The sequence below is a fragment of the Oncorhynchus keta genome, chromosome 4 (genome assembly GCF_023373465.1).
Source record: "Oncorhynchus keta strain PuntledgeMale-10-30-2019 chromosome 4, Oket_V2, whole genome shotgun sequence".
NCBI classification, from domain to species: domain Eukaryota; kingdom Metazoa; phylum Chordata; class Actinopteri; order Salmoniformes; family Salmonidae; genus Oncorhynchus; species Oncorhynchus keta.
The window spans coordinates 32,080,652-32,097,545 of NC_068424.1; the positions used below are offsets into that span (position 1 = coordinate 32,080,652).

The 16,894-nt window shown below is 43.0% G+C and overlaps 1 protein-coding gene across 1 annotated transcript in view; it reads left to right on the top strand.

Annotated features, from left to right (window-relative positions):
• plxdc2b (plexin domain containing 2b) overlaps window positions 1-16,894 on the top strand; it is a 170,398-nt gene continuing 153,504 nt past the window's right edge. The window contains exon 1 of the mRNA XM_052506107.1: window positions 1-501. Coding sequence (XP_052362067.1) covers window positions 402-501 — 100 coding nt within the window. The 5' untranslated portion in view covers window positions 1-401. The remainder of the gene's footprint in view (window positions 502-16,894) is intronic.

Genomic DNA, 16,894 nt, shown 5'->3' on the forward strand with positions numbered 1-16,894 from the left:
CAAAACACTATATTGGTGGTGGTGAATTGGTGTGACGAGGGAGCGGGGGCAGCTCACCGTCCTCTCTGAGAACGCAACTCACATTACACCTCCTCTTTCCCGGGTAGGAATGAGACCTATGTTTGCGGAGCTGGGATGACCTCAATATTTTGAACCGTGTTGCTTGTTTTAGTGGTGGCTAGGGTCCTCTCTCACACACAAACAAAACACCACACATCATCTTTGCCGTTTGTAAACCAGCGAACAGCGCAGACAGGTTTTTCTCTGCAAAAGGCTGTCTTGCAGACTACACTCGAGAAGAGTTACGGAGTGGAGTCTACGTTTTGGACCCCCTACGACTTTGGTGTATAGAAAACACATTCTAAAAAGAGGAGCAGTGCAATCAGTCGTGAATCTCGGATATGTCGGGGGTGAAAATATTCAACCTTGTTGTTGGAGTTGTTTTAGTTTTGCAGTCTCTTGGAAATGCGTTTCAAGTGCCTGGAGGAGACCTGACAAACGGTAAGACCTCACACTACCTAATATTTGCACCATGAAGACCTCTCCATATTTGGAGAGACAATGATAAAATAAAACACTATGCATAATGTCCTGTCGAGAAACGTTTACATTGCTTTATTTATTATTGCCAAGTGCGTTGTGGTGTAATATGGTTCAATATGGTGCCATTTCTTTCACTATAGCTCTAATGGTGTACAACAATGAAACGAGGTTATTTGTAGACGCATTTACTCTATATTTTACTGTCTTTAAGATTGCCAGAAAATGTTTTGTATGGTAAAGACCAACTTATATGATAACCTAGACTATATAGTTTTGATTAATGCTGTGATATTGCGATTTACAAAAAATCTAACCATCAGCATCCACGACCACCAGAAATTATGTCCATCTTTTTTCATCGCGTTGTAAATGGGTTATAAAGATTTGTGTGGTTGATGAGATTCGTGGTGTGCGTCCGTGTGTGTGTGCTGCGCGCGTCCGCGTTTGAAGACTGCTGTTATTGAATGTGTGCAAGCTATTGTTCTCTGCTATTTTTATTTCAGTGATCGATCCAGCTGTTATATAGGCTATGTCAGAGACTTTATTCGTCTTACTATAAAAATGAGCACAGCACAGCCTATGTCCCAACGTGCTGTCATACTTATTTATATAATAGTATATTGTAAGAAGTGTTGAACGTGTTTTATTTCGTCTCGATGTTCATGATCACATTTGATGTTTTAAATGTATTAGATGTGATTCATGAAGGGCTCGATGAATATAGCCATCTAGGGTAGGATTTTTGAAAATCAAATAAAAACGTTTTACATTGTGGTATCCTATAAAATCCAACAACCTGCAGTCTTTGGCCCAACTATCATGTTCACAAAATCCTTCAATAAATGATTGTCTCCGTGATAGGAAATAGCAATAGGGTTTTGGCAGTGGTGCACCCCTCGAACCATCTGAGTTTAAGTGACTGGAGTGCACTTTAAGACTGGTCCCAGATAAGACCAGGCCCTGGCAGTGGTAGTGCTGTCTGGGGGGGACTGGCCTTTCCTCTTGTGCTTCTCCATTGTTCCTCAAAGTAATCAGACTTTTTATTATTTCTATTACAGCATATTGGATGACTGTCATTCGTATTCCATTCACCCAGTTCAATGTAAAAGCGATAGGTTTAGGCTACTACATGATATTCAAATTTTCCCTATACCCATCATGAGGTTGCTACAACCTAGCCAATGAATGAAAGTTTACAACGATAGTGCACACAGGTTGAGAGAAAAAATTGAGGTTACAGACAGTGACACATTCAATGCCGCCTTGCACACTCTTGCCATCTAGCTGATATAGGGTGTAATCATTAGTCCAACAGTTGCAAACAAGAGTTTCTATTGGACAAATTCAGGTATGTTCATTCCCGTTTTGTTCCATTTGCTTCCGTTTAAGAAATGTTTTTCAACAGAATCGGTGGAATTAATACACCCTTGATCACGTATAAACACAGTTCACTTTCATAGCAACCACGTTGTATTCCTTCTTGCATCTATGCACTCTCCTCCTCTCACCTTGTCCCTTTGCTTCTGGACTTCAATGCACAACACATCAGCTGTATGTGACCAGGTGAAGAAACCTTTCCAAGCCAAAACATATCATAACCGCCACACATAGCCTACATCGTTGTCACCATATTAGCTAAAGTAACGTCATAGTCAACATAGCTAATATAACTAATACGTTAGTAAACCTGCTACAATCATGCAGTAACGTTACAGTTTACAGTGAGTAAGCAGTTACACCAGTGGGCCCAGGTGGCAATAAATTAGTAAAACCAAAAGCTTACCATGACTTGGAAGAGTTCCAGTATTGTGTTGGATAGTCATATCCAGCTAGCTAACATAGCATCCCTCTGTTTGAGCAGGTTGTTTGGGTAGGCTAAACTAGCTAACTGCATTTGCTAGCTAAGTAAGTGATACTGAAATTGAAAAAAAATGACAATCTCTTTCGACCTCTATTTCTCTCTTGCTTCTCCTTCATTTTGGAGGAAATTAATTTGTTCAAAACTGCTCTTTCTCTCTCTTTCAGTTAACTACTCACCACATTTGCACTGCAGTGCGAGCAAGCTGTAGCTTATTCTTTCAGTACTAGATTAATTTCCTGACCCTCGATGGACAACATGTCAGTTCATGCTGCAAGAGCTCTGATAGGTTGGAGGACGTCCTCTTGAAGTTGTTAATTACTGTGTAAGTCTATGGAAGGAGTTGAGAACCACGAGCCTCCTAGGCTTTGTATTTAATTCAATGTACCCAGAGGAGGACAGAAGCTAGCTGTCCTCCAGCTACAACATGGTGCTACCATACAGAGTGCTGTTGAGGCTACTGTAGACCTTCATTGCAAAATAGTGTGTTTTAATCAATTATTTGGTGACGTGAGTATATTTGTTTTATCTAAAAAAGGATAACCTTTTGAATGTTTTACACATTTTATTTTCATGAAATTCACTGAGGAGGATGGTCCTCCACTTCCTCCTCTGAGGAGCCTCCACTGCAAGTCATTGAATTACCTACTCCTTGAAATTTGTTGTCTAAAAAAATATATATTGCTCAAAACATTTTATCCTTTAGCGTGTGTTCTCAAACCCAAACCCTAGGCAACACAGGGGAAAAGGGGCTGATTTCAATGATTGACTTGGCATAGAGGAACTATGTCAATACTTTATCCACTTGAATAAAATACAAAATAGCTAGCAAGACGGAGATCACAGAGGTCATTTTTAATGAGTGAACTTCGCAAGTGGCTAGTTTACACCAACTACCTTACCTAAAACCACTGTAAAGGTTTTGCCTGCCAACTTGTTTTGAATCATGACGTTCTGCCTCGTGATTTGTTCGCAGAATTATTTTTTTTCTATATTTATACTTGGGATATCATTTGACAGTAAAAGTTCAAACCTCACTGGAGGACGTCTGTTGTGGAGTGTAGAGAGATAAGATGTGCGGGTATTTAAGCTTTATGGGAGAGTTGCTCTTTCCTCTGAGTTTACCTAGAACAACCTGTACCAGTCTGTCAGTCTCCACTTCCAATGTTCAACAACCACACCACAATCAATAACCATAATTTAGAGTAACAAGTATTGTTATTCCTGAAGGAGATGCAAATCTTTAAATTGAGTGAGGAAACTTGATAATCCATACTCTCCAGCATGGGTTCTAGTGGACAAGGTCATACTGTCCACCAGGGCCCTAGTGGGTGAGTCCACCTAGGGAAGACTACAATCTCCATAGGCCTCTAGTGGATGTATAGAAAAGGTGGACTGTAATCAGGGTTTGACTGGTGCAGAGTTCAAAGTGCCACCATGGCTCATTGATAAGATGCAGATGAAATGAGGTCAGGAGATGAAGCAGGAATCCATAGGGGGGTTTATTGCACAGACATATGAGCACATGGGGAAAGGTTGCAGGATAACGTTGTAGTTTACTAGAGAAATTCAGGAGGGAGATAAACACATGTTAACACACAAGCATGACTGACAAGTGCAACAGGGATAAATAACAAATGGATCTTACTATACATGGACTGACAGGAAATGAAAAGGATCTTAATATGAACATTTATACATGTTCTTCAATAATGGAAAGTAGTCACTTGTCAGTCACACGCCACATGGAAAGGAAAACATAAGCTGGCTGCCCCATGTATTCACCAGGAATAAGGAAGAATGGAGCGAAAAAACTGTTGCTAATTAAATAGTCAATGGTGCTAATGAACAATGGAGACAGGTGAAGGCAGTGGCAAGGGAGGTGCTGGAAAACCAGAGGTGTGTTGAATTTGCTTGAACGTTTGCCACTTTGTGGAACGGTTTGTACTAAACAACACGTTTCTCCAAAAATGTTACTGTACGTTCCTGAACAGATTCGGAGGTACTTTTGCTCCCATTTTGGTGAGTGTGGCGAGGTGTGGCTTGAAGCAATGAGTGATGTATTTCAAGGGCAGTAGCCATGCTGACAGCGTTCCCCAACCCACAACCCAATACCTCCCCCATTTTCAAACTGGTCATGTAGTACGGCATCGTTTCCGTTCATTTCAACACAGCCCATGAGCCTTTGTAACAGGGAAGACTCCAATCTCCACAGGGCTCTAGTGGTTGAGTGCACACTCTCAAGTTCACTTATTGAGAAGCATGCAACTGGGGAACCTTATGCCAACACCGGTTCTGTTTACAGACATGCTCCTGTTTCCCAGAGACTATTAATTGCTGTCAGGGGAATTTCATCACACATCGGATAGTGGTTCGAGAAATGTATGGTTCCTGACAAGTGACAGTAAACTAAAGCCGCCTCTGTGTGTCTGTGGGCATTTGTGGAGAGCTCTTCTGAATGTGTCTTTATTTGAGAGAGAAAAACTACTATTAGTATGTGATTGTTTGAAATGTACGTGCACACACGCATGCACACGCACAGCTTTGTTTTCGTGAAATTTCGGTGTTTGACCGAAATTTGGTACTTTGTCTTGGTATATGGAGCCAATCAATCTCCTTGGTCAGTCAGTGTTGCATGTGGATCATCTGATATTAGATCCTTGTTAGAATAATCAGGAGCTCACGTTCTATCTAGAGAACTCAGGATCTGGGCCATTCAGAGATAAGGCGTGGATTAAAGTGTCACCCTGAGGTTATAGAATCAAATAATTACCACGCCATCGATTCCAACCACTACCCGTTTTTTCCTCGAATGCAGCAAAGTTTTCTAACCTCATCAACAGTTACTAGCAAACACATGGAAAGGGATCTATCTGTCAACCTCTAAAAGGCTGGGAGAAATTCACAACTTCAGAGATCTTTCCAGGTGCTTCTCTCTCTCCCTCTGTTCTATATAGGGCGTTATTTTTAGAGGAGCTATCCAGTGAGGTGCATCCCGTGTCAGAGCATTGACTGACCATATTTTACATTGTATGGCAGGGTATTTCAACTGGGGATCTGTAGCCCCCTAGGGGTCCGCTGAGTTACTGCAGGGAGTCCGCCAAAAATATCGCTAGCAACAACAGAATAAACTAATGTTGAATTACATACCTACGGTAGAAAAAAAGATGTCAACTTTATTTTTCAGCTACACACCTTGGAGCCAATTACACTCACTGGAATATCTAACATAGGCTTTGAAAAAGCACATGTGAATAGGCTACCAGTGCAGCATGTGCCTATGGCTGCTTGTAAGCTTTCTACACTTGGACATACAGTGCCTTGCAAAAGTATTCATCCCCTTTGGCGTTTTTCCTATTTTGTTGCATTACAACCTGTAATTTAAATGGATTATTATTTGGATTTCATGTAATGGACATCCACAAAATAGTCCAAATTGGTGAAGGTAAATGAAAAAAATGGCAAAGTGTGCGTGCGTATGTATTCACCCCCTTTGCTATGAAGCCCCTAAATAAGATCTGGTGCAACCAATTACCTTCAGAAGTCACATAATTAGTTAAATAAAGTCCACCTGTGTGCAATCTAAGTGTCACATGATCTTTCACATGATCTCAGTATATATACACCTGTTCTGAAAGGCCCCAGAGTCTGCAACACCACTAAGCAAGGGGCACCACCAAGCAAGCGGCACCATGAATACCAAGGAGCTCTCCAAACAGGTCAGGGACAAAGTTGTGGAGAAGTACCGATCAGGGTTGGGTTATAAAAAAATATCTGAAACTTTGAACATCTCACGGAGCACAATTAAAACCATTATAAAAAAGGGAAAGAATATGGCATCACAACAAACCTGCCAAGAGAGGGCTGCCCACCAAAACTCACAGACCAGGCAAGGAGGGAATTAATCAGAGGCAACAAAGAGACCAAAGATAACCCTGAATGATCTACAAAGCTTCACAGTGGAGATTGGAGTATCTGTCCATAGGACCACTTTAAGCTGTACAATCCACAGAGCTGGGCTTTATGGAAGAGTGGCCAGAAAAAAAGCCATTGCTTAAAGAAAAAAACAAGGAAACGCGTTTGGTGTTCGCCAAAAGGCATGTGGGAGACTCTCCAAACATATGGAAGAAGGTACTCAGATGAGACAAAAATGTAGCTTTTTGGCCATCAAGGAAAACGCTATGTCTGGCGCAAACCCAACACCTCTCATCACCCCGAGAACAACATCCCCACAGTGAAGCATGGTGGTGGCAGCATCAAGCTGTGGTGATGTTTTCATCAACAGGGACTGGGAAAATGGTCAGGATTGAAGGAATGATGGATGGCACTAAGTACAGGGAGATTCTTGAGGGAAACCTGTTTCAGTCTTTCAGAGATTTGAGACTGGGACTAAGGTTCACAATCCAGCAGTGACCCTAAGCATACTGCTAAAGCAACACTCAAGTGGTTTAAGGGGAAACATTTAAATGTCTTGGAATGGCCTAGTCAAAGCGGGGGCGGCAGCGTAGCCTAGTAGTTAGAGCGTTGGACTAGTAACCAGAAGGTTGCGAGTTCAAACCCCCGAGCTGACAAGGTACAAATCTGTCGTTTTGCCCCTGAACAGGCAGTTAACAGGCACTGTTCCCAGGCCGTCATTGAAAATAAGAATATGTTCTTAACTGACTTGCCTGGTTAAATAAAGGTAAAATTTAAAAAATAAAAAAGCCCAGACCTCAATCCAATTGAGAATCTGTGGTATGATTTAAGATTGCTGTACAACAGTGGACCCCATCCAACTTGAAGGAGCTGGAGCAGTTTTGCCTTGAAAAGTGGGCAAAAATCTCAGTATATATATATGGGCCAAGCTTACAGAGACACATCCCAAGAGACTTGCAGCTGTAATTGCTGCAAAAGGTGGCTCTACAAAGTATTGACATTGGGGGGTGAATAGTTATGCACGCTCAAGTTTTCTATTTTTTGTTTTATTTCTTGTGTGTTTCACAATAAAGCATATTTTGCATCTTGAAAGTGGTACGCATGTTGTGTAAATCAAATGATACAACCCCCCGAAAAAAAAAAAAATCTATTTTAATTCCAGGTTGTAAGGCAACCAAAATGCCAAGGGGGTGAATACTTTCGCAAGCCACTGTAAATTTTTGCTAACACATGGCTAACCATCATTTAACCAGCTAACCAGCTGCTATTAGCGATAATGTGTTTGAAATAACCTTTCTTGCCAGTGCTGCGTTTACGTGCTTGTCGAAACCTGGACACTGACGACTTGCTAGCTGGTTGAACGTGGCACGTGTATAACTTCAAACAGTCGGAGATGTCATGGTTTCCTAGTTCCGACTAGCAATTGAACACGGCATAGGAGGCTATGTTAGAGTTTACACTTTCAATTATAATGTGGCGAGGTCAAAATAATTCAAAACATTCTACCAAATCTATTCATTTTAGAATGTTGATAACTTATCCTTGCCATTATCATTTACCTGATTATTAGACAAGACGTGCATTTATTTATTTTTTGCCAATATATGATGGGGGTCCCTGGGCAAGAACAGGTTGAAGACCCCTGTTGTATGGTGTCTTTCTCCTTTCCTAGATATTACATTAATAATAGACAGGGAGGTAAAAGACAATAAATACGATATTGAGCATCAGCCGTGCACAGTAGATCACCTGCTGGGTGTTGATGAACGGTGGTGATTCAACATGTAGAGTCATTGGAAAATTCATAGAAAATGATGGCCGATGACCTGTGGTCAGGGGCGATAGGACGGCCACCCGCTGCTTTAAACTGTCCGTCGGTGCAGTCTGTTTTGTCTCTTAAGGCTTTCCAATCTGAAGTTCCCTGGTATCTGGGACCTTGTTGTGTACAAATCCCGTGGAGACTTACTCACACACTCTGGTTCTGTCATTAGCCAGCATCCACAGCAGCAGAGGACAGGGAAGATAAACACATTTTATTGGCTACAGCCACACACGCACAGCCACACACACGCACGCACGCACGCACGCACGCACGCACGCACGCACACACACACACACACACACACACACACACACACACACACACACACACGCACACACTTCCTCTCATAGTTATCAGTGAGAGGAGCTGTGGCTTACATCTGGACGGCATTAGATGACCCCATAGGCTTAACACATTTCTTTGAAACATTCCCACTCATCCTCCTAGCCATGTGATGTGATGCCTGTGGGGATGCCAGTGGCACGCTCACACTGATCAAAACAGAACTTGGAGGTATGATTTTGGGGTTAATTCTCACCCTGGTTCCCTCTCAGAGAGAGATAGTGTAGGCCACTTCAGTGTGTGCTGCTCGCTAACTATGTGGTCTGATTTAAATGCCTGCGTTGAGGACTGTCAATGTGCTAAGATTGTGGTTGTTTGTGGAATGCCATGTGGAAGGGGAGTGCTCTGTTGTATGGGATTCAGGGACAGTGCTGTTCAGTGCTGCGTTGTGCTATGCAGAGTTGAATGGGTTCTCAGCGAGTGACTTAACCATGACAGGCAGTTATCCACGACACTAGTTCTGGGACCCCTGCTTCTCATCCATCATAGTGCCACAGGCTGCCTCCGTTCTCACACACACACACACACACACTGATACACACACTGACACACACTGACACAGACACACACAGATACAAGCCACACTTGTACGCACTCAGTCACAGAGTTGATGCAGTGGTTTCTTTGCAGCACTACACATAACCTTCAAAAAGCTAATACAGTTTTGACCTTCACGGCTAATACAGTCCATCAAACTTCTCTGGCAAGGTGTCTTCGGTGTCTTACTGGCAAAACTGGTCACAAAAGAGCTCTTTCTGTCCGTTCTGAAAGAAAATGATGTTGAGTCTGAAAGAGGAGAAGTGCGGGAAGTTTATAAGCCTTCTCGGAAGGAATTTCTCTCTCTTTCTCTCTCTCTCTCTCTCTCTCTCTCTCTCTCTCTCTCTCTCTCTCTCTCTCTCTCTGTCTCTCACTGCACATTCTCTATCTGGTCACAATGAACCAGGATGAGTGCCAAATGGAATCATATTCCCTATGCAGTGCACTACTTTTAACCAGGGCCAATAGGGCTGTTTGGGCAAATTGTGACTCAAGTCCAGTCTCTTTATTGGCTCTCTGAAGCTTCCATGAATGGACGGACGGGTGTGGGGTGGTTGGAGCCGAGGAATGGCTGGTGTGGGTCATTGTCTTTCTTTGCTCTATATATGGTGTCAAGCCCGTTATGCCACACAGGACCTCGAACGGTGCGGTCCCATACCGCAACAGGGCAACACCAGGCTCTCGCGTTGGTCACACCTCGGACCCCTGTCATCTCGGGTCCACCCCTTCTCTCCGCGAAGAACCCCTCTGGATGTAGGGGGGTAGGGGACATGGGGTAGATCTTTAAGGGTGGAGCCAGAGAGAGAGAGGGGTGAGAGGTGCTCAATAGGTACAGAGACAAAGTAAAGAAGGCAGTGGTTAATGAAACCCAGTACAGATAAGCTGCTATTTATGTACAGGAATTGTCTTTCGTGCCGTTTCCAGTCTCTTTCATGTCCGTCGCTGCCCTTTATCTCACACAGTCATTTTCTTAGCCTTTTCTTAGAATTACAGTAATCACTCTCAGTGGGGCATGTTTTGTGCTTTAATCTTGTGTTTATTAGATAAATGTAAGCACTTAAGACTGGATTGGGTTGATTAGGCCCCCTATAAAATGTTGAGAAAGCAGGAATTGGTGGATTGAAGGATTGGTGTTGGCTATAAGTGACTTTTATTGAATAAACTGGATCTGAATGGGCTTAACTGAGTGCTCTCTCTGTTAATAGAACTGAATGGTTAGAATTCAATTCGCCATGCATGATAAACCTTTTGATAAACAGCCCAGCAGGAAAGGCTTATCATAGTCTATGACAACTGATCTCAGACCAGCCACCGAAACGGAGATGAATCCACAGGTAGAGCCTTATCTGTCGCCTGGCTGTCCCAGCAGCTGTTACGATGCTTCCTTTGGCTCAGCTGGATAGTCTTAACAAGAAAGATAAATGTGTTTCTGAGATGGAAGGATTTTCACCAGGCTTCATTCGCATGCAGGGCAGATGTGAGTGTGGGATGACAAAGGAGGAGAGGAGATTTGGGGAGAGTGCACTCCCTTACCTCTCCCCCACATTCTGCTTTCTTTCCTGAGCATGCAAGGGTACTAGTGTAGAGGGGTGATAGTGTGGAGTGAGTTAGGGATGGTAGTATGCAAGACCACATGGTAATAGGGCATGGGCTATAAAGGGAAGTATGTTGCACCTGTATAGTCTGTGCCGCGTTACAAAGGCCATACTCAATCATGTACGGTTGCATGTTGTCCTCAGCGATCAACAAAACCATGGGAAGTAGCTGAGCTCTCAAATACCTCACAGCTGCTGGAAATGGCCATTTCATAGAGGCAGTACATGAACACATCATGTACTGCCTGTCGGAGGAAAGACTCCTCCAAAAATGACACTTTTCCCGGAATTTTTGGGGAAAACATATTTTGAACCGATATTAATGAAGCGTTAGGAGCAACGTTGGATACGTTTCCTTGGTCCTACAGTCATTACATTGTCCGAGTATATAAAGGGGAGTGGGTAGTTCTTCAGACAGTGATACAGCGTTGCTTTTTATCCTAGCTAAAGCAACATCTTAAAGCAGCCAGCCAGTCACAGAGAGATTAAGGAGCATGGCTCTGAAACATGATACACTTCAGCAAGTATAACACATGTCCCCGAGTTAAACAAAGTCAGCTCAGCAGACTACTGGTTCTTACAAGAGCAGAGAGAGCAGCTTGCTGCCTCAGAGGAACTGTCTGCCTGTGTAACGGTATATCAGCCTGTGTTGTGTTGTCTACTTTGTATACTCCCAGGTGTAGTGGTCCCAGGTGGGTAGCGTCAGTTAGCACGCCGCCTCAATGAGGCAATGCATACAAAACGTATACTCACTCACGTATACTCATGGCTGTTAGTTGCTTTGGATAAAAGTGTTTGCCTGATGGCATACTATACAGTACCAGTCAAAAATTTGGACACAAACTCATTCAAGGGTTTTTCTTTATTTTTACTATTTTATACATTGTAGAATAATAGTGAAGACATCACAACTATGAAACTATAACACATATGAAATCATGTAGTAACTAAACAAAGTGTTAAACAAGACAAATTAGAGATGCTTCAAAGTAGCCACCCGTTGCCCTGATGACAGCTTTGCACACTCTTGGCATTCTCTCAACCAGAGGTAGTCACCTGGAATGCATTTCAATTAACAGGTGTTAATTGAAATTTCTTGGAAGTTCTTGAAATTTTCTTCAAGTGCAGTCGTAAAAACCATCAATCGCTATGATGAAACTGTCTCTTGAGGAACGGCATAAGTTCATTAGAGTTATCTGCACCTCAGATTGCAGTCCAAATAAATGCTTCACCGAGTTCATGTAACAGACACGTCTCAACTTCAAGTGTTCAGAGGAGACTGCGTGATCGCAGGCCTTCATGGTCGAATTGCTACAAAGAAACCACTACTGAAGGACACCAAGAAGAAGAAGAGACTTGCTTGGGCCAAGAAACAAGAGCAGTGGAAATCTGTCCTTTGGTCTGATGAGTCCAAATTTGAGATATTTGTTTCCAACCACCGTCTCTTTGTGAAACGCATAATAGGTTAACGAATCATCTCTGCATGTGTGGTTCCCACTGTGAAGCATGGAGGAGCATGGCTAAAACAGCATGGCTATCACAGCATTCTGTAGCGATACGCCTCCCATCTGATTTGCGTTTAGTGGGACTCTCATTTGTTTATCAGGACAATGACTCAACACACCTCCAGGCTGTGTAAGTGCTATTTGACCAAGAAGGAGAATGATGGACTGCTGCATCAGATCACCTGGCCTCCACAATCATCTGACCTCAACCCAATTGAGATGGTTTGGGATGAGTTGGACCGCAGAGTGAAGGAAAACAGACAACAATTGCGCAGCATATGTGGCAACACCTTCAAGACGGTTGGAAAAGCATTCCAGATGAAGCTGGTTGAGAGAATGCCAAGAGTGTGCAAAGCTGTCATCAAGGCAAAGAGTGGCTACTGAAGAATTAACAATCTAAAACATATTTTGACGTGTTTAACACTTTTTATGGTTACTACTGTATTCCTGATGTGTTATTACATCGTTTTGATGTCTTCACTATTATTCTACAATGTCGAAAATAGTACGATTAAAGAAAAACTCTTGAATGAGTAAGTGTGTCCAAACTTTTGACTGGTACTGTCAATTTATCTTTTTATTAATGTTGTGGAACATAGATGTTTGTTTGTGACGGACCCCGTGGAGAGGGAAACCGAAAACGTCCTGTTAAGTGTGTGTCTGTGTATTTGTGTGCGTGTATGTGTGTGTGTGTGTGTATCTGTCTGTTTGTCTGTCTTTTCTCTCTCACTTTGTGTATGTGTGCGTTTCTGTATGTGCATATGTACACCACTCTCTCTCTCTCTCTCTCTCTCTCTCTCCATCTATTTTGTGTGTGTTGAGTGTTGACAGTTGTACACCACTCTCTCTCTCCATCTCCCTCTCCCGTGCTCCGTTTTGTGTGTGTGTGTGTTGTGTTGACAGTTATATACCGCTCTCTCTCTGTCTCTGTATTTCTCTCTTTCTCTCTCTCTTAATTCAATTCAGTTCCATTCAAAGGGGCTTTATTGGCATGGGAAACATGTGTTTACATTTCGAAAGCAAGTGACTCTGTCTCTCTCTAACTCTCTCTCTCTCTTTGTGTGTTTGGTGTGTGTGTTGAGTGTTGATAGTCATGGGAGAGTGTGGAGTATTGAATAACCCCTCTGGGTGTTTCATGAAGGAGGGCCAGGGCCTTCAGGGGCCTTTCAGTGTGCCCAGGCATGCTGAACGGAACACAAAGGGCCAGGGAAGGACCATCTCACCACGGCATGTAAGCAGGCTTCATTTCCCCAGCCCAGCGGGAGCAGTGGCTCCCCTTTGTACCAGACCAAGCTGTGTCACTATCTGGGGATAACAACATGCTGCTATACATGTCTTGTAGCATGTGTGTGTGTGTGTGTGTGTGTGTGTGTGTGTGTGTGTGTGTGTGTGTGTGTGTGTGTGTGTGTGTGTGTGCGTGCGTGCGTGCGTGCGTGCGTGCGTGCGTGCGTGCGTGCGTGCGTGCGTGCGTGCGTGTAAGAGACAGAGTATTTAGGTGTGTGTCTGGTGTTGTCATTCTCTCAAAGTTTTATTTTCCTCTCTCTCTCTTCTTTTCTCCAGCACTTAATAGCGTTTTCTGTAAAGTTCAACAGAAACCTCTCTCCTGATCCACTGCCAACTGTATCCTGATCTGTTATTTGAGTTTTCATATCAAACTCGGAATGATAATCGTCAGTTATTTTCATATCTAATTTTTCTATTTTCTTCCTTTGCTGTAATATGACATGAAACCCAGGAATAATAATTCAGTGTAAAGGTAGAAACGTTTCCAACAAAGTTCCAAGGGTATTCAGCTTGCCAGCTTCTCACTTAGAGTTGTTCTACTGTTGATGCTGCTCTGTACTCAGCAATATTAGTGGTAAAGATGTTTTGAACTGTCTGCAAGTCCAAGCAGAACTATGGGATTGCTCCGTTCTGAGAGCAACAACACCAGTCGTTGTTTCTGTGCCTGGAAAGAGGCTGTGTTGCTGGCCAAATGTCTCTCCCTCTCCCAAACAAACTCATCCTTACAACCAGCAAACATGCCATGTGGCAATAACAGCCAATGAAGTGTCTTGGGTTAAAAGACAATCATTCACACTACCACAAGTGCATTTTGGGGTCAGAAATGGGGAGGACAGATGCTGAAATCAAAGTCATGTTTTTGTGAACTACCACCTCTTGTCAGCAAATGGGTAAATATTGTCTCTCTCTATAACTTTTAAGACATTTTCCTTACAGATAACAAGGACGATTCCCATAGTCAGTTAGCTTTGAGATGATATTTCATTGTCATATGGGTGTTTACTGTATGGGTGTTATTTTGGTCGTCGTCAGATTCTCCATTCACAGAGATGGGCGGGTGCTCCTCTTCATGTAATGTGTGTTAAATTGATTTGATGGAGTACTAGATGCAGGAGAAAATAAATGAGCTCCGATTTTAGTGTCTGCCTGCCTCTGGGGGAGAACTGAGAAAGTGTGTCGCCTATCGTGTGTGTGGGAAAGCAAGAGGAAAACGTTTGTTTGGTCATTTGTTTGTGCATACTGTATACTGCGGGCTAAATGACTAGAGGGATTACGAGCGCAGCTCTGCTTGTAGGCGCTCCAAAGTTAGGCTTGGAGTTTTCCCTAGTCACAGGGCTAGAAAAAAACTCCTGTCCCTAAAAGTGTGATAGTTTCACTGGTGATCTACTTAGTGGTTGCTGTTTTGGTGTAGGCCAGCAGATCAGGAGATACTTAGGGACTCTGAGGAGCTGCCTGGAAAGGGAGGATCCTGGTTCAAGGACTCTCCCATCAGCCAACAGTGTTTGTTTGAGCGAATGCTCGCTGCCTGGCGCTTCTGATCTGTCCTGATGTTTCCCAGCTGTTGGGACCCTGCCCCTGTCTAAATGGGTCTCAAATGGCACCCTAGTCCCTATACTACTTTGGACCATGGCCCATAGGGAATGGGATGCCATTTGGGACACGGGCTGTCGGCAGAGAACTCATCCCTCCCTCCCCACAATCCACAGGATGCGTGTTTCTCTTGGACTCTCACTCAAACCAAATATCTACTCTGGGATTCTTACTTAGCCTCATGATCATTAACCTAATGATTAGAAAGATTTACACAATGTAGAGGAGTGATCAACCTCTGGCGGACATTATGACACCATGGCAAAAAAAAGAAAAATGAAGCAAAAAAAAACTTCCCTGGGAGTCTTCGTTAACACGATGACTGTGATTGTTTACCTGAGTCGCATTCGAAAAAGGAAAATGACCGTTTCTTATTATATAAGTTCAGAGCTAAATTGCACCTGCGTGTCCCGACAGAAAGTATTGGGTCACCGTCAGTATATTTCAAGCACCTCTTTGTCGCACTAATCACACACGCTCATAGGATAATTCTGCTGCAATTTCAGTAGCCTTCCTCTCTTCTCTTGGGTGTGCGAGAGAAAATATGCTTCTGCGTGGTGCCAATGAAATAGCCTATAGGCTATATGCATGGGCAGAGAAGCATACACAGTTGTCTTTCCATGTTAATTTACTTCCTAAATATTATAGGCAATAGTTTAGGCTCCGACATCGACTGGAAATAAATATTGATAACACGTTTATTTTTTCTCTGCCTGAAATTGGTCCCGTTCCCAAAGTTGTGCAAGATTATTTCGAAACGGTTGTCTTCCCTGTTTTGAAGGCAATTTGCATTATCTTTTGCATTAAAAACACCTCTGTTGAAATATTCATAAACTCTAGTAGCCTAATCCTTGATGATTAATGTTCAGTATCCTATCTTTCTTCTCTTTTGCTGGGCGTGCGAGATCAAGTGCGCCTGTATGTGTAGTGTCAATTAAATAGCCTGTAGACTAGGCTATATGGGCGGAGAAACACTGTGCAGTTGTCTTTAGACTCTGATATTGACTGGACGTGAATATATTTTACTCTGCTTGCAAAACAAAATTATACAAAATGTAGCTCAAGTCAGATAAGTGTCCACTCTCCTTCTATTTCCTGGCCCAACTCCACTAAGTTTCAAACTGTCTACCCTATTGGCAGATGTAGGCCAATAATATCAATGGCCTAACATAATGGGTAAGAACAATTCTGGGACCGGGGCTGCAAAGTAAACTACACATCTAAAATAACATTGCGGGACTGCGGTTGGGTTCGGGACCAGTTCCGATGGGTGTCGGACAGCCTAGTGCAGGTCTACAATTTTGTTTATGGTGTCCTTTGACAGCTCTTTGGTCTTGGCCATAGTGGAGTTTGGAGTGTGACTGTTTGAGGTTGTGGACAGGTGTCTTTTAAAGTTCAAACAGGTGCCATTAATACAGGTAACGAGTAGAGGACAGAGGAGCCTCTTAAAGAAGAAGTTACAGGTCTGTGTGAGCCAGAAATCTTGCTTGTTTGTAGGTGACCAAATACTTATTTTCACCATAATTTGCAAATAAATTCATAAACAAATCCTACAATGTGATTTTCTGGATTTTTTCCCCCTCATTTTGTCTGTCATAGTTGAAGTGTACCTATGATGAAAATTACAGGCCTCTCTCATCTTTTTAAGTGGAGAACTTGCACAATTGGTGGCTGACTAAATACTTTTTTGCCCCACTGTATACGACCCGGATAAACCATGCATAGGGAGGGCTGATTAAGATGTATGACAAGGATGGGAATCAACAACAGGAGTTTCTGTTAAAGGCTGTGTGGTTGCTGCCAAGTGCTCTCAGGCTCACGCCTCTTCTTACTGGCTGCCTGGGAGGCTTCCTGGAGCTCAACTCCGACACAGAGCCTTATTTTTAGGCTTTGTACTGTAAAG